Source organism: Lygodium microphyllum, chromosome 28 (assembly GCF_053477565.2).
Source record: "Lygodium microphyllum isolate KBCC chromosome 28, Lygodium_microphyllum_v1.1.10, whole genome shotgun sequence".
NCBI classification, from domain to species: Eukaryota; Viridiplantae; Streptophyta; class Polypodiopsida; order Schizaeales; family Lygodiaceae; genus Lygodium; species Lygodium microphyllum.
Window position 1 is genome coordinate 78,433,685 of NC_141162.1, and position 16,556 is coordinate 78,450,240.

Consider the following 16,556-nt stretch of genomic DNA (forward strand, 5'->3'; position numbering starts at 1 on the left):
TGGGTCTTTGGCTGGTGAGAGCACCTAGAGACATCATCAACGTCCATTGACAAGAAATCACCAATTTCCTTACAGGGGTGGGTCATCGCTGGTGAGAGCACCTGGAGACATCATCAATGTCCATTGATGAGAAATCACCAATGTCCTTAAGGGGGTGAGTCTACACTTGCCCAGGGTGCAAGCATTCAAGCCTTAAATTCAGCCAAATAGAAAAAGCTTTCAAGAAGGATAGATCTGAAGAAGACGTTTCTACACAACACAAAGGTGGTCTTTTCAGCATAAGAATGCGAGTGAGAGGGCTGCACATCAGCATACGGCTGGAATGAGCAGAGGTGCGCATGAACAGAGGCTTGTTTATTGAGGTAATGTAATGAGGCGTGTTTGTTGAGGTAATGTAAGATATACAACTGTGGGTCAATGGCATATCCTAGTGCCTTACATCAAATACTTACCATTTGATGTTGTGTCATGTCTAAGTCCACAAGCTACAATATTATAACAATAATTCTATTTAAAGGAAGCATTTTGACAAGCATCACACGTAGAATTATTGGTGTGCCATTGCTAATTCTACAAATAGAAAATACTAACATATACCAAACCTTGGGTATGCCATTGCTAAATACTTACCATTTGATGTCGTGTCATGTCTAAGTCCACAAGCTACAATATTATAACAATAATTCTATTTAAAGGAAGCATTTTGACAAGCATCACACGTAGAATTATGGGTGTGCCATTGCTAATTCTACAAATAGAAAATACTAACATATACCAAACCTTGGGTATGCCATTGCTAATTCTACAAATAGAAAGGGCTAGAAAACACTAGCATGAAATAATAGCATTGTGCCTTAGAAGTAAACAGTGAAGAAACTCGAAAAGAGAAAGCATACATTACAAATCACAGAAATGATAAATTTGGCATACCGTCCCTGAAATCGAGACTATAATGGTGCCAGTCAAGGTTCCAAAAAGCAAGCCAGCTGACATCGTCAAGGGGATTGCTGGGATCGCAAGAATCTAGAAATAAAATGTAAGCTTTGTAAACAACATAATAATGACAGCTGAAAGACCTTCAACAAAAAGTTTCACTAGGTAGCTTTCTGCATCTCCTGTTAAAACCCCCCTCCCTCCTCCAAACCCCCAACCCCTCCTTTTTTCCTTCCCAAAAAATCCCTCCTCTCTTCTTGCATGCTTCTTTCCCCCCTTAATCCCCACCCCCTATACTCCCCTCCCTGCCGTTCTTCAATATATATGTATGTGTATACATATGCATGTATGTGTTTTGTCAACCACCCTTGCATGTCATGCTCGTTTTTCTTTGAAGCCCCCCTCTCCCACTAATGTGATGTGCCCACCAAGCATTCAATCAATCTCAGCCTGCCAAAAGCTGTAACCTGCATACTCTCCCTCCTCCTCCAGAATTTCTTCACTGTGCTCAAGAGTGATCATCAAAAAACACAAGTTCTACTTCATGGAAGCCTTCACCAACTTTTGGAAGTAAAATAAAGAGAACAACTCTACAATCACCAGTTGAAATTGTTACAGCAAAGCAACTACACCATTATTGTCTGGTAAATGCCCAAAAACCATCATTACCTCAAGACCAGCATATACAGCTACAAACAAAGCATACCCAGCAGCACCATAACCTGGCCAAAAGAGAGATCAGAGAGGATCAAGTTTTACACACTTTGAACTGTGTATAAAGCATCTACTGTTAATAGGATGTTATAAACTTATTCTTGGCATGTGTTGCTGATGATATTTGCTGTTAATGGGATGCTATATGGCATTGACTGTCAATGGGATATTAGAAACTTATTCACATGCTTAGACACCAACATTAGGCCTCAATGGTCTTTAAGAGTATTGGCCAATTTATTTGCCTCTCATTCATTTAGGCATTGTAATAGACTGGACCTTTTTGTTCTAATGACACAAAATAATAATGATTTGTTTAGCAAGCTGTCTGTGAATGACAAGTTGGATGGGACAAACTATCCCATGTGGATGCATATGATGAAGCATGTCATGGTGTCCAAGGGGCTTTGGAATGTTGTTATGGGGACTAATGCACAGCCAGGAGGCAACAATATTGCAAATGAAAATAATGCATCTAGTTGTTCTAGCTCATCAGATGTTACATCATCTTCATCTACAGCCACTAACCCCACAATTCCTCCCATTGTATAAGAGTTGTGTTGGGATGGTAAGGATGTTGAAGGTTATGAGTGATTGTTTTATCCATACAACAGATGATAATAATGCATCTAGTTGTTCTAGCTCATCAGATGTTACATCATCTTCATCTACAGCCACTAACCCCACAATTCCTCCCATTGTATAAGAGTTGTGTTGGGATGGTAGGAATGTTGAAGCTTGTGAGTGATAATAATGCATCTAGTTGTTCTAGCTCATCAGACGTTACATCACCTTCATCTACAGCCACTAACCCCACAATTCCTCCCATTGTATAAGAGTTGTGTTGGGATGGTAGGGATGTTGAAGCTTGTGAGTGATTGCTTTATCCATACAACAGGCAGCATACAACACGTTTGATCATGCAAGACCATGAAGAGCACTCGGGACACACTAACATCCCTTCACAAGATTAGGAATGAGGCACGTGCTCCATACTTAAAGAAAGCAATCAGATTCAGAAAATATGCTAGAAGGGGTGGCAGTATGGATGCATATCTTACTCAAGTTAAGGTTTGCAGGAGCTACTTGCCAGCATTTAGGAAATTGTGTAACAATCCCTTGGTCATGCACATCACTTACAGGTGTCGTCAGTCATGTCCCCTGAACCTCATACTATATATTCTAAAATATATGCACAGTCACAGCTCCTTAGAATATTTTCCTATAAATATCACATCAATGTCAATCATATCCTCTAAGAAATATTTGGCTACCTGGGCCTCTTTTTGTAGTTCTACTAGATAAGGAGCTCTAGGCTGAAACTCATACATCAACATAAAAGGACTATATCCATTGGAAGAGTGCTTGACACTATATACACAAACTCTACCATAGATAAGTACTCTTTCCAACTAGCTTGCCTTTTACTTACCTATGCACGAAGCATAGTTTTGAGGATTTGGTTTGACTCTTTTAATTTTCCCATCAGTTTGCAAATGATTCACATACTCATGGTAAGTTTAGTATCCAACCTCTTAAACACAACTCTCTAGAACTGGCTATCAAAGTTTCTATCTGATCAAAAATTATATTTGCCATTGACCATACAACTGGCATAAGTTCTCTACAACCAATCTAGCCAATTCTAGATTTTTAATATGAATCAAGGTTGGAATAAACCTAGTCATTTTGGTCAACTAATCCACAATTGTCCCCGCAGAGTTTGTGCCCCCTCTCTATACTCGCTAATCCAATAATGAAGTCCATGGGACTCTCCCCATTTTCCAAAAGGAATTTCAAATGCCTGCTAAAGCCTAATTTCTGCTATAACAGCAACAAATGGTCTATTGTCCACCTTCTATGGCTGAAATATGTTGTAAATGGCTGAGAACTACCGAGGAATTGCCTGCAAAGGAGAAATAAAGCTGAGGAGAGAGAAATTTCTGATTTCTATTGCAAGAAAGTGTTAGAAGCAGTTGTTATCTACTGTTAAACAGCATTGAATGCTGTTGCCCAGCAGCTTGGAGGCCTCAGATGGATGTTACCCAACCCAAGTGGAATCTCCAATTGTTGCCCTCCCTGTTGCAGCTGTTGCCTGCAATAGGGGCCTTCCTGGCTGGCTGGAAATGGCCAAAACCTGCTAGTATCTACTTGGACAGCACTCTCTCCTTCTCTCTTAACCTTCACAATCCATTGACTGGCAGCAATGACCCTCCACCAGCCGCTAATAGCCTTTCCTTCACTAGCATGGGAAAGTTTTGACAAGTGGCAGCCTATTTTGGTAAATGGAGTTTTCAACCATTTAAATTAATTTCCAAAATAGTTAATTCTGAAAATTAATTTCAGCCCTTGTTCCTACCCAGAAAATTAAATGTGCCCATCCACAATTAAATTGGCTAGGCCATTTTGACTCCCAAGTGGCCCTGAATATCAATTAGCCCTTCAACTGGCATTAATTAATTAATTAATTCGTAGATCCTAATGTCACCACTAACATTTAATGGTTAATTAAATACTCTAGGCCCAAGCTGACACCAAGCACCACCTAGTACCTGACCAATATAACTTATTACAATTTCTGCCTTTTGACACCCACTAACATCTCGGGGTCCTTGACCCATCATTGTGACTTAACTTTCACATCACATGTGCACATTTCATTAAGGCCTAAGCCAAAATCCCAAGCCTATATAGCATTAAAATTTCACATCCCCATGACAAACATCCCCCTTTAAATCATTGCAATCGTCCTCGATTGCACTGCAATTTGTCAAAAGCATCCATTACCACTATTGGAAATGAGAGAGAGAGAGAGAGAGAGAGAGAGAGAGAGAGAGAGTGTGTGTGTGTGTGTGTGTGTGTGAACACAAGATAGTGAGCAAGAGTAGGCAGCAGTTCCACACTCAAAAGATGCAAGTGCTAGAATAATAAAATGAAAGTAAAATAGGTATTGAGTAAGTTAGACCTATCCATAACTCAACTAAAGTTAGCTAACTCTAGAACTAACTCTAAAAGTGGTAACACAACTTATTAACATGGTTGTGTTCACACCACAAACCAACAAACTAAAACATTAGGCATTGCCCATCTACAGTGCTAGTGTGGTGGAGTTACAAGAAGATCAATCACCAAAGGGTAGCAAGTTCAAGGACTTTTGAAAAGCCTCAAACTTCTCACAAGAAAGTGCTTTGGTGAACATGTCTACAACATTCTCTATGTAAGGACATACATCAAACTAATCTCTCCTCCATAGCATCTCTCTCTGACATAATGATAATGTACCTCGATGTGTTTCATGAGAGCATAAAACATAGGATTTTCTGCTGCTGCAATATCACTCTAACTGTCAAAAAGGATGGATGTAGGATCCTCCAAAGAAATCTAGTATGTTGCATTTCAGTAATATTAAATGCACTACCAGCCATGGATGTGTTGTAACTGCATGTCAAGAATGCATAGTCTTCCTCTGCAAGGTTAGCTGTAGTATCCCCATCCGATGGCTGAGAGGTGGATGTCTCCTAAACATCCAAACTAGAGATCTTTTTCTTCTCCTTAGCTAACATTTTTCTGCATTCATCAATGTAATGTCTTGGTTTCTTGCAATAGTGGCATTTCCCCTTTTTCTTTGTCTTCTTTGTCTCTTGGATAGCCTTCTTTGATTGCTGTCCCAAATCAACCTTTTGCTGATTTTTGACAAACTGCTTCGCTTTGCTCTTGCCCTTGAGAGCATGGCAACATCACCTAACCTCATAGCAACATTCCACGGAGTTTGTTCCTCTTGTAACAAGAGGCCTTCCAACTCCACAAAAGTAAGAGGTTGCTGCCCTCCCCCTCCAAATGATAAATTCATTGAGGTGTGGAAACCAAGACAAGACTCGGGGAGTGAGTTCAAAGCAACATTCACCATTTTTGCATCCAAAACAACCTCATCAATGTTTAATAGCTACTTTCGGATATCCTACAAGTATGTGAGGTGATCAATCATGCTATCACTCTCATCCATATGTGCATTAGCTAGTTTTCTCCATAAGTAGGAGACTCTTGCTTTATTACGAGCTGCAAACATGCACTTCAAAGTATCCTATGCTGCTTTAGAGGTCCTACATGACCATATATGTGGTATAATGGCTCTCTTAACTAACAAGGCAATCAATGTAAATCCTATGTATCTTTTGAGTCCCATCTTCTCGGAGTAGTCTTTCCAGGCCTGAGTGGGTGAAGAGTCTAGTTGTTACCTACATCCATACAAGAGATGAAGGTAAAAAACTTTTCATCTAAAGCGTATTGTAGGTATCAATGCAAGAACTGGTGATCATCCTAGTCACACCTATAAAGATGCTAGAAAAAACAACCCTAAGGACTAAAGTCAATTATGCTATGGAAAAAAGAAAATTAAGAAATCAAAACGCGCATTTAGATCTTATTATAGAAATTAGACAGTGTCTAATCAAGTGTAACTACTTCCAAGTAATTGACCAATATGTAATCATATCTTCATGAGATCAAGTTTCCTAGGTAACTTTTATTTTTTAATAATCGATCATAAAATGAAAATAATGAATATGTGCATGCTCACAAATTATGACAAAGATTATGATTATAGCTTAAATATCTGATAGAATGTCACCCTCGAGATGCATGTTGAAACTCTAGGGCACCTTGGGATGTGTCTTATATGGGGAAATCACAAAAGCCCCGAATTTTCCCAACAAACTTTTAAGAAATAGAATAGCTTTTATACTTACAACCTTACAATTTGGTGTAATGTTGCCTCTGGTTGCGTGCAAACAGCAACCAGCAACTAACCTCGCCTTGGGATACAAATCGGATCCAAAAATTAGAAAAGCCTCCATTTTATCGTATCAATGTCAAAGAAATTACACAATGTTGGCAGTTTCGGTGGAGATTCACACACGTGAGCTTGGATCAAGCAAAAGCCCTAAATTTTCTCGAAGAAATTTCAAGAAATTGAGAAATTGGAAAAGTTAGTCGAAAACCCCGAATTCCTCAACATGGAGTATGAGAAGTTGAAAATCTCTTTAAATTTGGGGATGAGACGAGCAAAATGGATGAGAATTTACAAAAATTTTCAAAAACCCTCAAATTCAAAAAAGTAGGGTTTCTATGTTTTTTTTCAAATCTATAGAAAATAGTGGGCAAGGCTAAGAAAATGGTGAGCAAGGCTAAGAAAGTAGCAAGCAAGGATGAGAATATCAAGTAGAGCAAAGAAAGGCTGTGTGTGTAGGGTTGTGTGCAAAACTGCATACAGGACTGCGAATAGGCTGAAAACAAAAGCAGCATCTCCTCCAAAATAGCAACTTCTCTTTCGAAACAGAAGCTCCTCCCTCCAAAACAACTCCTCCTCTTCCTTTATCGGCTGAGTGGACTTTACATGGATGGCACCGGCTGAGTCGCAAAGAGATGAAACCCACGTGTCTAGTTTTGATACCAAATGTTGAAAATGCGCAGAGAGAGACAGAGAAAGAGAATGTGTGTGTGTGTGTGTGTGTGTGTGTGTGTGTGTGTGAACATAAGACAATGAGCAAGAGTAGGCAGTAGTTCCACACTCAAAAGATGCAAGTGCTAGAATAATAGAATGAAAATACAATAGATCTAAGTAAGACCTATCCCTAACTCAACTGAAGTGAGCTACCTCTAGAACTAACTCTAGAAATGGTGACACAAGTTATTAACGTAGTTATGTTCACACCACAAACCAACTAACTAAAACATTGGGCACTACCCATAGAATTGGTAAATCCTAATAGTCACCATTGGAAATACAGGATTGGCATCATAGTCAAACAACATGTGCACATGTTGCTTAGCCATGCTCATGCCATATCTATGTCTGAAATTCGAGTGACTTAAACTAGTTACAATCCACATGTATCAATCATAGCCATTCTCCAAGCCATAACGTATACATCCATATTAAATTCCAACATGATTCTAACCACCAAGGCAAAGTAATGCATAAACTGAGCATAAGCATTGCCTCATAGCAATGATTTACCACATGATAGTCATGAGATGCATACATTAGCCATAAACCATAAGTAACTCATGCAAATGTGCTTCTCTTACATCACCTGCAAATATACATTGTATACCATTGAGTCTCTTGTTGCCATACACCAAGGAATGAGCTCTCATTCACTTTTTGAAATTTATAAACATGCCCTAAAATCCCATGGGCACCCATCCCCTTTTTTACATGATCGGCCATTGTGGTAAGGTCCTTTTTCCCATTCCCTTCTACTTGGCCTATTTCTTTAGCTTATGCCCATCTACCCATTTACAATTTGCACATGAGGGAGCCTGGTGCTCTTTTACAAAAGTTTCGGGGAATCTTTCACTTAAAAATGTGCTTTGCTTTTAACTTGATTTTAGCGGCCACCCTTGCGCCTTTGCTTGTTCTCCATCATGTGTCTTCCATTTCGTCCGCATTCCACTTCTTTTGCTTCTGTGTCTCGAGATGGAGTTAACATTACCCCCTCCTAGATGAGTGCCAGTCCCATGGCACTTGTGGGGCTTTGTTGTTGAGGGTTTGGTGCTTCGAAGGCTGGTTGCCGAAGTGGATGATGGGACCTTGTTTGGGTTGGTAGTAGTGGTTGAGGAGCTTGACAATGGTTGCATTGTTGGAGATTGAGTGTAGGTTGAGCGGATATTGGGGCCTCCAATGTTGGTGGTTGTAGCAATCGAAAGTACCTAAAAAGAGAAGGTGTGCTCTACCTAGGGGGAGTGTCTATCTCACCGCATAGTGCATCGTGCTTGTGCTGGTGGAACGAGGAGCTGGGTCTAACCACAAGCAACAAGCATGGGTACTGGTCCCACACTTGAGAATCACGTGTGTGTGGAAGTGACCACCCAGGCATGGGTCTAAGGCCTAGGTGTTGTCCCACACTTAAGGACCCCATGTGTGTGGAAGTGAGGTACGGTGGTTGCGGCACAGGGAGACAGGTCTATAACCGTAAAGGAAAGTGTTACCTCCCAAGGTATATCCTACCCTTGAGGTGCCCTGAGCTTGTGTAGTGGGGGATCACAAAGGGCTAGGGGGTTAGACATGGTCGACTAAGGTCACTAGACGCGCCTAACTTGAGAACCCCTAGGTGCAGTGACTGTGGTCTATGTGCAGCCTGATGTATCTTTGTGTGGTTTCTCTTTCTAGTTCTATTCTCTTTGTAGTCTTTTTGTTTTGTACTTTCTTGGCTTTTTCTTTTTCCCCTTTTTCCCTTTTTTTTGATAAGTCACATAGTCATGACAAAAGTTAATCTTTGTCATTGGAGTGAGGTGGTGATGGAGGCTTAATAGATTTGTTAAGGAATTGGCAGCTTTGGATATACTCCTTGAGGTCTAGGTGGACTTGAAGGGTGGTGGTGGAGAGGAATGGATGATTGCAGTGGGTGAAGTGGCTATCATTCATGTCCTCTAGAAGAGCTAAGCAAAACGAAGCTAGTAGAGCAGCTCCCATCATTATTCGAGCCATCTGCAACTATCTATAGAATTAGGATCAAAATGGAGGATTGGTAGGCCATGCTCTTGGGGAGTGGAGTCCCGCCTAAAGAGTATCCTAATCAATCTAAGGTAATTACATGTCGTAATAAAGGTGGGGTCATGGCATGAAGAGAATCCGTTGATGAAGTGAATCATGGTATCATACAAAGGAACCGATGTGAAAATGAGGGCATCTTCATATGTAGTACAATGTGGATTATAGATATTCAGGAAGCCATAGTGGCCATGGAAACTAGAGTCAAAATCCACTCCCACCCTTCAAGGGTATGGCATGAAAGTTGGGTCATTCCGCTCGAAGGGTTGAGTATTCCAAAAGGCCATCCAAGTATCCATGTTGACATTGCAGATTCTCCTTCTCCATGTAGGTTGGCATTGGTAACCATGCATAGACTGTGGCACCTAAAAAACTTTGTTTTGCCAAAATTTTGCATCTTCAATGCCCCATAATGTGGGGTTCTGCATTCTCTCCTTCAACCACTTCTCCCCAAGCGCCTGGCCTCTGATATTAATTACCTCCTCCACCACCTTGATGGGCAAAAATCCATGCAGGGTGGTGGGGCATTGGAAATTAAAGTCAAAGGGGTTCTTGGTTGTTTCTTGCCTCTCCCAGATTACAATTTTGGCATGGAAGCTTGATAGGGTTTCGTCGTTACATGGTGGGATAGGTGCCGGGGTGCAATTACTCCTCTGGCATTCCATCTTCTTCTTGTTTCCTCCACCATTTATTTTCTCCTTTCTCTCAACACCGTCCTTCATTCTACAGGGATATCTGCATGTCACTGCTTGTCAAGTAGTGGGGAAGGAGGTGGTGGGACAAGATCTTCCTGTGCGGCCCCATTTCAAAGTTCATGTCCACCTCCTCCTCTTGCATTGGCTCTTGCTATGCCCCTTCTGTGAATCCAAATATAGTTTCACAACCTAGGTGCAAACAATATGCATCTGTAGACTGCATACCTACTCATAGTGACTAGTACACTAAATAGTAATCCGAATGGTAGATATACTGTCACCACACAGTACCCTAGATGCAAACCAAGTACATATGAGATCTACTACATAATTGAGTTGTCCGTTATTAGGGGAGTAGAGGTGTAACCTCCCCCTTGAGCATCAGGTAATGCTCTGGACCTCTATGCTCTATTGAACTTGAATGAGCCTGATCCAAAACTAAAACACATCAGGATAAATTGCATCACTGAGAATGATCTAAAAGGTCACCCTCCTCCATCCATTTGCATCCTTCCATAAGTGTACTAATCCTTAAATTTCACCAAGTAGCGATTGAAACTTTACCTATAACTTCATTTGCCCTAAAATCCGTACTAAGTTCAATGTATTTTTCCTTTTGGATCACACAAATCCTTGGAAAACCTAACCCCCACTAAAGTACCTTGATTTATCCACATTAGCATGTGTGCCTTGCTGTCCAAAACTTATTGGACTGGCACTACCAAGATGGCCTTGCATTTGCATAGCTTGCTCCACTTGCATTATTTGCTTTTAGTTATTACTAACATTTTGTACTTCTTGAGACTAAACCACTGTACTTTTTGGCAACTCATACTATCTTGAAGCTTTAGAAAATGATTTTTTCTTTTTTTGCTTGCTCTCCTTCATTGGAGTATACAAAAATTCCACAAACTAAGGATCCTTTGTAAGTTGTGCAAAGGTATTAGTCATTGTCCTCAACTGTGCTTTAAACAACCCATCATAATCATCTTCCCCTTGCTAGTCGACAATATTTTTTGGGGCCTTGAGGGACCCACTTCTTGGTCAAAACCCACACTCTCAGCATGCTACCCATGCTTAGCGCCTTGCCCAAGATTAGGCATTGCATTTCCCCAACGCTTTGCAAATTTTCAGATTGAGAAGCATCATCATTACTTGATCTTATCTCACAGTATGAAGACATTCTTGTTGTAATGCTTAGCTGATTATAATTCTAACATGTGTGCACTACTTCTAACTTCCAATCAAGTGCCACGGGCCCCACCAATTCAAGGGAATTGATGGTATCCTGGCAACGGAACCATGAAACCAGCCTTCCTTCTCCTAAAGGGTGATAATTTCATGATTAATCACTAATTATAATAATCATAAAAATCAAATAAACTGAAAGTACAAATGTTACCAACAATTAATCTTAGACAATAAACTCCTAGTTGGCCCCAACACTAGCGCGGCAGCGCCCCTTATGGTATTTCTCTAATTTCTATTAATATCGGATGAAGTACACTAAAGATTAAGCTCCAATCTCCTTCAACTTCCAATACCTCTTACTGTCAAAAATAACCAGCAAGGCTTTTTATCAATTTGCCCCTTGATCTAACAAGCCATTGGCCCTCTAATTGATCCTCAACTGGTCAAATCTAGTCTCTTTCAAGTACTAAGCCTCCAATTTCTAGCATGATACCTTAGATGGCTGCTAAACCTTGATTTTTGTTATAAATTAGGGCATACATTAGCAAAGGCTATATTGTCCACGTTCTATGGCTGAAATCTGCTGCAAATGCCTGAGAATTGCTGAGGGATTGATTGTAGAGGAGAGAAATTTCTGATTTCTATCACAAGAAAAGTGTTAGAACCAGCTGCTATCTATTGTGAAGTAGCATTAAATGCTGTTGCCCAGCAGCTTGGAGGCCTCAGATGGATGTCACCCAACCCAAGTGGAACTTTTCCCTCCTTGTTGGAGCTGCTGCCTACAAGAGGAACCTTCCTGGCTGGCTGGAAATGGCCGAAACCTGCTAGTATCTACTTGGACAGCACTCTCTCCTTCTCTCTTAACCTCCACAATCCATTGAATGGCAGGAATGACCTCCACCAGCCTCTAATAGCCTTCCCTTCACTTGCATGGGAAAGTTTTGACAAGTGGCAGCCTATTTTGGCACTTGGCAGTCTTTTAAATGGAGTTTTCAACCATTTAAATAAATTTTCAGAATAGTTAATTCTGAAAATTGATTTCAGCCCTTGTTCCTACCTAGAATATTAAATGTGCCATCTACAATCAAACTACCTAGGCAACTTTGAATTCCAAGTGGTGTTGAGTATTAAATAGCCCTTGAGCTCGCACTATTTAATTAATCAATGCCTAGTTCTTGAGTATTAATTAGCCCTAAATTGACACTAATTAATTGTTTAATGCCTAGTTCCTAATGTGATCACTAACATTTAATGGCTAATTAAAAACCCAATGGCCAAACTAACACTATACACCACCTAGTATCTGACCAATAAAACTTATTACAACTTCTACCTAACACCCACTAACATCTTGGGTTCCTTGGCCCATCATTGTGACTTAACAAACTTTCTAATCACATGCACACCTCACACGTGCACATTTCAATCAAAATGCCAAGAATAGAGTTTGAAGGAATCGATTAGGCACGGAGATTGAGACAAACAGTCATTACGCGCAGTGAGAGAGACAAGGAGAGTGCGAGAGAGCAGAGTATAGAGTGAACACGTTTTTGGGTACAATGACGAGTGTAACACTTTAGGTTTTAGATAGATATATGTATGAAAGTACAATGTGCCTAAGGGTGTGTTCACACCTGTGCACATATAAAAGGTAGCATGGCCCTTTATTCCCAATAACCTCCCACCTAAAGGCAATGTGCCTTAAGAGGAGAAAAAAGAATCAGCTAAGTCTAAGTATGTACAAAGCTGAAATAAATATATCTATCCAACTTCCATCATCTGTCGGCAATGAGCAAACCGCTCTGCTGGAAGACCCTTCATGAGAAGGTTTGCAGGATTATCATCTGTATGCACTTTGACAAGCTCAATGCTCTTCCTGTCAAGTACAGCTCTAATGAAGCGATACTTCACCTGTATGTGCCTTGTCTTTGCATGAAAGACAAGATTATGTGCTAGCATGATAGCACTCTGACTATCACAATGGAGAACAAGTAATCCGTGATTCCAAGCTCTCTCACCAGACGTGAAAGCCATAAAGCCTCCTTGCATGCCTCAGTGGCAGCTACATACTCTGCCTCTGTAGTAGACAATGCAACACACTTTCGTACCCTGGAGATCCAAGAGACCGCTCCTCCTGTGAAAGTAAACACATACCCAGAAGTGGACTTCCTGCAATCTGCATAACTAGCATAGTCTGCATCGGTAAAGCCAACAACAAATGCTTTCTGCTTTCCAAAGCAGATGCACAACTCCTTTGTGCCTTTGAGGTATCTCATAATACCTTTCACTGCATCCCAATGCTTCTTGCCAGCGGTTGCCATGTATCTGCTAACCACTCCCACTGCAAAAGCAATGTCAGGACGTGTAGCAACCATAGCATACATCAAACTGCCAACAGCTGAAGCATATGGTATCTTGGCCATTTCAGCCTTCTCATCATCAAATGTAGGGCTATCCTCTGCACTGAGTTTCACATATGGAGGCAATGGAACTCCAATTGTTCCCCCCCCCCCCCTCCATATTGAAATGCTGCAAAACTTTGGAGATATACTCCTGCTGAGATAGATAGAGTAAACCTTTAGATCTATCTCTAAGTATTCGCATGCCAAGAATGTGATTTGCATCACCCAGATTCTTCATGTCAAAGCTGCCATGACTTTGCTTCAATGAATCCAAGGCATGAGTATCCCTGCCAGCAATCAACATGTCATCAACATACAAAACCAAGATAATCATGCTGCCATCTGCTGCCTTCTTGGTGTACAAGCAGTGATTCACTTGACTTCTATGAAAGCCTTGGGATTGCATGAATGTATCGAACTTCTGATACCATTCTCTTGGTGCTTGTTTCAACCCATACAAACTCCTTTTGAGTTTATATACCATTTGTTCTCTCCCTTGTTCAACAAACCCTTCAGGCTGCTGCATATATATGCCTTCATGCAGATCACCATGTAAAAACGCAATCTTTACATCCATCTGTATGAGCTCCATATCCTCAACTGCAACCAAGCCCAAAATGGTTCTCAATGTAGTCATCTTGACTACAAGAGAGAAAATCTCATCAAAGTCAATTCCATGCTCCTGCTTGTACCCCTTTGCAACCAATCTCGCTTTGTACTTTGGTGAGGAACCAGAAGTGACTTTCATTTTGTAAACCCATTTCCATGGAAGGGTTTTCTGCCCTTTAGGCAACTGCACCAAGTCCCAAGTCCCATTTTTTTCAAGAGATTCCATCTTTGACAGCATGGCTTTATACCATTTCTTGCTGTCATGTCTGTCCATTGCTTCCTTGAAGCAAGACGGTTCACCACAGTCTGTCAACATAACATACTCAGCCACATTAATTGCACCAGGAACAAATCTGTCAGGTTGTCTAGTAGCCCTAGACGATCTCCTAACCCAATGGTCATTGTTTGCTGGTTGTTCCTGCAAATTTCCATTTTCAGCATGCTGTCCTGGCATTTCAGCTTGCAAATCAGCATTTACAGCTTGCTATCCTGGCTGTTCCTACACATGTAATGGCTCATTTTCATGGGCAATAGCTGACTGATCATTTCCTGCATTTACACGTTCATTTACAGCAGGTATTTGCTGATGTACAGCGGGCACATTTTGCTGTCCAAAAGGTATTTCTTCCCGGAATACAATCCTACGGACCTCCTCAATCTTTCGGGTTGTTTGTGCATGCAATCTTCCCGGAAGATAACATCATTGCTGCGTACTATTTTCCTTTTCTCGGGATCCCACAATTTATACCCCATTTTACCCTCGTCACCATATCCTAGGAAAATGCATTTACAGGACTGTGGCTCAAGTTTGCTGCGTTTTTCTTTACGAATGTGCACAAAAGCCTCGCAGCCAAACACTTTCAAATGAGCATATGACGGTGGCTTGTCCGACCACGCTTCTTGGGGAATTCCCCCCTCACATGCATAGTTGTCCCCAAGATGGACAACACCATGTCGACCCCCTGTATATGCGGAAAACCACTCACGATGAGGGTGACATGAAAAGAAGCACCTAAATCAAGAATCCAAGTATGCATGTCATCATCTGTATCTGCAAGTAGAGCATGTGCACCAAAATGTGAAGAGACAAAGAGCACATCGCTCCCACTGTTACTGTTATGAGTGACTACATTCACCTTAGGATCCGCGCAAGTGGTGCTCTGCACAATGAGATGCAAAGTATGCTACATGCTGAAGAGTGCTCATGCAGCAGGTGCCACTTGGATAGTGTCCCTCGTGTGGAAATTATTCACTTGCCCAAGCACCCTAGTACAAGGATGATGTAATCATGCAATACAAAGGGTAAGATAGAACAGGGTGCCGAAGAAGGAAAAGGAGTCTGCTGTCGATATTCATATGGTGCCGAGAACCATAAGGAATGAAAGAAGATGAAGTGGATGAAGTACTCCGCTAGAAGAGCAAGGTAGAAGTCACCGCCATGATAGCATCGAGAGAGATGTTCCACGATCCGCCTCAGGAGGGGAAACCGCCATGTTGGAATAAGAGCAAGCACTCCTAGGATGATGAAACCATGAAAGGAACGGTACGCATCCCCACATCTCTAGCCCAAGGAGAACCAAAGCAATCTGCAAGTTAGCCCTGCACTGAAAGGCAAAACCCTGCAAAAGATATGAGAATCTGCAAACATAGAGGTATGTGATGAGATGCTCCAAAGCAAAACAAAACAGAAAGAAAATCTAACTTAAAATAAATGCAATGAAAGTGTATGTGTGTGAGTAAATACAGCGGAAGACAAAAAAATGGAAAAACTAAGGATAATGAAGCCTATGGACCCGACTCTAAGAGTGTGAAAAATGAATGCTAGACTGACCTAGGGTATCCGAAAGGACCTAGAGGCATGCTAGTCTAAGAAGGTGGCCACCATCGCGTACGTCTAGTAGCAGGGCTCTGCCAAGGGAACGACTAACAAGGTGGGGAGGAAGGTGAGAGAGATGCATGAAGTGCAACAGGATTGAAACCTACAAACCAATCAACCAGTCCCTTAGGGGTAGTGAAAGAGATGGTTTGCTGAGGCTCGACTCGAGCCACATGTCTAGCAGCAACAACGGATACTGAAGGAGCAGATAAAGCACAAGCAGAAGGCGTAGCCCCACTGGACTGTGCAATCGCAACGGTCTGCTGAGGCTTTTCAGGTGGAAGACCTTGGGCTTTGGAGCGACACTCCTCATCCACATGGCTTGCTCTCTGGCAATGTGTGCAAAACCAGTTTTTCTTAAGGAGTTGCTGCCAAATAGTTCTAGATTCTTTAGCTCCATCTAAGGAAGAGGAGTCACCCTTTGATTGGCTTGCCTTCCCATCTAGCGAGTTCTTGCCACTAGTGGTTGTCCCTCCCGAAGAAGAGGCAACCAACTCTCTCTACTCTGAATAAGGCTGTGAGTAGGATTTTTTGTGGACTTGATCATACAGCCTCGCATAACACAAAAACTATCACTCAAACTC

The 16,556-nt window shown here is 41.4% G+C and overlaps 1 protein-coding gene across 3 annotated transcripts in view; it reads right to left on the reverse strand.

Moving 5' to 3' along the window:
* The window catches only part of LOC148011641 (SNARE associated Golgi protein family), a 28,062-nt gene that overhangs the window by 5,582 nt on the left and 5,924 nt on the right, over positions 1 to 16,556 (reverse strand). For all 3 annotated transcript variants that reach the window (XR_015689357.1, XM_087670607.1, XM_087670608.1), the window contains exons 3-4: positions 1,603 to 1,655; positions 931 to 1,023 (exon numbers count right to left, since the gene is read on the reverse strand). Coding sequence is in view for 2 of the 3 variants with exons in the window: in XM_087670607.1 (XP_087526733.1) it covers positions 931 to 1,023; positions 1,603 to 1,655 (146 nt within the window). In the remaining variant the exon portion in view is untranslated. The remainder of the gene's footprint in view (positions 1 to 930; positions 1,024 to 1,602; positions 1,656 to 16,556) is intronic.